This window comes from Nannospalax galili, unplaced genomic scaffold (genome assembly GCF_000622305.1).
Source record: "Nannospalax galili isolate Female #2095 unplaced genomic scaffold, S.galili_v1.0 scaffold44, whole genome shotgun sequence".
Classification (NCBI taxonomy): domain Eukaryota; kingdom Metazoa; phylum Chordata; class Mammalia; order Rodentia; family Spalacidae; genus Nannospalax; species Nannospalax galili.
The window spans coordinates 4,776,339-4,780,567 of record NW_008355789.1 but is presented as its reverse complement, the minus strand read 5'-3'; the positions used below and the strand labels follow the sequence as shown (position 1 = coordinate 4,780,567).

At 45.4% G+C, this 4,229-nt stretch overlaps 1 protein-coding gene across 1 annotated transcript in view; it reads right to left on the bottom strand.

Annotated features, from left to right (window-relative positions):
* The window catches only part of Parva (parvin alpha), a 189,045-nt gene that overhangs the window by 35,304 nt on the left and 149,512 nt on the right, over positions 1–4,229 (bottom strand). Inside the window, exon 5 of the mRNA XM_008853493.3 lies at positions 2,575–2,715. Within this exon, the coding sequence (XP_008851715.3) occupies positions 2,575–2,715 (141 nt within the window). The remainder of the gene's footprint in view (positions 1–2,574; positions 2,716–4,229) is intronic.

Sequence of the window (4,229 nt, the reverse complement as noted above, 5' to 3'; positions counted from 1 at the left end):
TCTTAAAGTGGTTTTAATTTGCATTTCCCTGATTATTAGTGATGTTGAACATCTTTTAAGATGTTTCATAGCCATCTACTTATTCTATGTTGTAATTTAAAAAAAAAGTTAAAACCTCATTCAATTTTATGTCTTATAAGGGTTATACTGAGTTCAATATTGTATAACTGTATTAATTTAACTGTGAACCTCAAAAATTACAGCTAATTTTGAAAGAGAAGCATCTTTGCTCTGGAAATTGTTATTGAATATGTTAACGCTGTAATGAAATGCTTCTAATCATGTGGTTATTAAATAATTAAAAAAAAAAAAGATGTGTATGAATATTTTGTCTGCAGGTATGCAAGCACACCCATGCATGCAATCCGCCTTGCAGAGACCAGAAGAGGTTGTAGGATACCCTGATACTGGAGTTATGGATGGTTGTTAGTTGCCAGGTGGGTGCTAGGAATCAAACCTGGGTCTTCTGCAAGAGTAGCCAGTGTTCTTAACTTCTGAGCCATCTCTCCAGATTTTATTTATTTATTCATTTTTTGAGATAGAGTCTCCCTGTAGCCAGCCCCAGCTGACCTGGAATTCACTATGTAGATCAGGCTAGCCTCAATCTCACAGAGATCTACCTGACTTTACCTCCTGAGTGCTGGGATTAAAGGCATGTACCACCACGCCTCACTCTTAAGATTTTATATTTTTAACTATGTGTACACATGTGTCTGTGGGAATGTCACATTGAGAACGGGTACTAGCAGAGGCTAGAAGAGGATGTTGGATTCCCCAGGAACTGGAATTACAGGTGGTTGTGAGTTGCCTGACCTGGTTGCTGGGAATTGGACTCAGGTTCTCTGAAAGACCAGCAAGTGCTATAACCACTGTGCTATCTCTCTATCCCTCCACCTTGTTTTTTGAGACAGGGTCTCTCACTGAACCTGGAGTTCACAGACTCAGTTAGCCTGGTTGGCCAGCAAGTCCCAAGGCTCCTCCTGTCTCGACCTCCTAGTGCTCTAAGCACAGCAGCATGGTGCTGCTCCCTGCTTCTTTATGTGGGTACTGGGGATCAAACTCAGGGCCCCATGCTTGTGCACCAAGCACCTCGCCAACAGGGCCATCTTCCCAGCTCCACTTCCCCTTTTGTGAGTACTATTTGCATTCTCCAGGGGCCACAGGGAAATAGAGCCACCTAGAAGGGTAGCTTCTGGTCCCCAGGGCCTCCCTCCTCTGCCTTCAAGTGTCTCCAGCTGGGCAGAGAATGTCCTGTTCCTAGATTATCACACAGTTCTGTGCCAGCAAAGGAGATAATTATGCTGAAGGAGGTACTTGGCATTCTGACTACAATGTCACATGTCAGAAATGGGAAGAGGAGGCTGCTGCGGCCAGCTATGTGGTCACTAAATAGAGAAGGTGGGATTCCTTTTCAAATTTGAAAGCTTTTTTTTTTTTTTGGTCTTTTTGAGACAGGGTCTCCCTGTAGCCCCAGCTGTCCTGGAACTCACTATGTAGAGCAGGCTGGCCTCAAACTCAAAAGATCCGCCTCTGCCTCCCAAGTGCTGGGATTAAAGGCATGTGCCACCATGCCCAGCCAGGAGATCTATTTTAAGTCATATAAGTTAAATGCAATAAAACATGGTACTTAATCTCTAACACTTTAAAGTAAAACACTGTCTGATCATTTTATTTATACTGTTAAAAACCTTTACTTTTTTTCTTTATAAAGAGCACAATCAGTGGGCTCCCTGACAGGAGGTACGCTGCCATTACGGGAGTCCCCTGACCTGCTGACTTTATGCTGATCTGAGTTAGATCCATTAATTTCATCTTAGACCCTATGGCAGGTTCCTGAGGCAGCCAAAGAATGAATGGACTGTACTTTCCAAAATCTTTGAGCTACACCAGCTGTGAAAAGCTGAACTTAAAAATTCTGTTTTAGGGGGCCGGCAAGATGGTTCAGTAGGATGAGGTGCTTGTTGGAAAGACTGGAGAACTGAGTTAGATCCCCCAAACCCATGTAAAGGTGGAAGGAAAGAAATCACTCCACAAAGTTGTCTTCTGACAGCTATGCGCTGTGGCATATTCCCTCCCCCCATATCACGTATATATGTACACACACATTAATAATAATTATAATAAATAAAACGTTAAAAAAAAATCCTGTTCTAGTGCTTTCGACCACAGCTGCATCTCTGTTCCTTCTGGTAAGCACAGTAGAAATGACAGGGTCTGGGGTTCTGGAGACAGCCAAGTCCTGTGGCCTTTGGCCTCAACAGCTGGAGGAAGTAGAGCTCTCAGTAGGCTGTTGAGTAGGCTTGTGTGAGTCTCAGAAGTGGTTCTAGGAACGTACTGTTTCCTCCCTGACCCAATCAGACATGCAGCTGCCACCGAAAACCTTCACAAAGGGACACTGATTTTGACATTTTGCTTTTTCACCCCCAGGGTCTGAGGAGATGTACAGCAAGTTGTCTTTCTCAGGAGGGGTGCCTCTCAAAGAGAAATGACTTTGTACCTAGGGCCTACAGCTTAGGGATGGTGGGGACACAGTGGAGACTACAATGCCATCTCTCAGTCCTCCGCACAACTCACAGTCCACGTTCCACTTGATGCTCCTGGGAGGAAGCTTCAGGGTCTCGTTGATCTTCTCCAGTACGGTCTGCAGCTTTTGCTTCTGAGCAATCTCAGACTGGGTGACCTCCGCCACATTGAGCTTCTCGCTCTCCAGTTTCTCTGGGGTGACAAGTGGGGAAAGAGCAGCTGTTATCTTGGGCCACAGAAAACCCAGACTCATGCATCTATTTCTTCATTCATTCATGTATGAGCCCACTCACTCAATCACCAAACACACATAGTCAGGCCTGGGTATCCAGAGGGGGCTGGTTCTAGGATCCCCCTATAGATACCAAATCCCCAGACAGTTAAGTCCCCTATGGAAAATGGAATAGCGTTTTCACAAAGCCCACACAATTCCCTCATATGCTTCAATGATCTCTGGATTGTTTATAAAACCTACTACAGCATAAAGACTGTTACAAGCTCTTACTCTATATTGTTTATGGGATCATGACAAGAAGAGTATGGGTATGTTCAGACAATGCAAACTTTCCCAATATTTCAATTTTTAGTTTGTTCTCATTCTATTTTTGTTGTTGTTGTTGCTGTGATAAATTACCCTGATTTTTAAAAAAAGCAACTTAAGGGAGAAAGGATTTATTTTAACTCACAGTTCCGGATTACTGTTCATTGCTTAGGGGACATTACAGCAGCAGGAACCTGAGACAGCTGGCCACATCACACCCACAGTCACGAGCAGAGAGAGATGAATGCATGCTTGCTGGCTCGCTTGCCTGAGCTCAGTTTGATTTCTCCACTCGTCCAGCTCAGGACCCTCTACCTAGGGAGTGGTGCTGCCCACAGTGGGCTGGGTCCACATCGAAACAACCCTCCACAGACATACCCACAGGCCAACCCAGTGCAGACAGGTCTCCATGGAGACTGTCTGTCTTCCCAGGAGATTCTAGGTTGTGTCAAGTGGACAAGTAAAGCTAATGTCACACGGTTGATTGAATCTGCAGGTGTGGAACCCTCAGATGTGAAGGGCCAGCTGTGTTGAATACCTACAGGAGGGATGATGCTCCTTGTCCGATGGTAGCATCCATCCTGGGGAAGTCTTGTGATTGTGCTGTGGAGCCCCCAGGACCACAGGCGTGGGGCATTTGACTTGTCATCTTTGAACTATCTTCATCCCTGGTCTTCCCTCTTCTTTTCCATTCCGTCTTTTCCAAGGACACCCCTTGTACCCCCAGCTGGCTAGTTCTGTCTGTGTCCTCTGCCAGAGCCAGTCATACCCTTCTTTGAGGCACACTGCCCCTCTGGTATATACTACTGTCTCGCCCAACCATGCCAGTCTTACGTAAGCACCTTCTTCCCCTCCTTCCCTGCCCTTCACCCCAAAAAAGAAACGTATTTGAAGTGTCATATTTTGTCAGTTCTAAAACACACGTTTTCACATCCTTAAAACCAGGCTGTGCCTCAAAGTTGGTCTATTTACAGGTGCTGCCAGCCAGGTGGAAGATACAAGAGTTATGTGTGAGCATGGCCAGAGTCTCTCACAGGATGATCACATCCATGTTCCAGTGAGTTGCAAGAGTGACTTCAACAAGTGTCAGATACAGATTCCAAGCAAGAAGAAAGCCCTGGAGAGAGCACGGTGGAGAGAGTTCTCAGAAGAAAGCCCTGGAGAG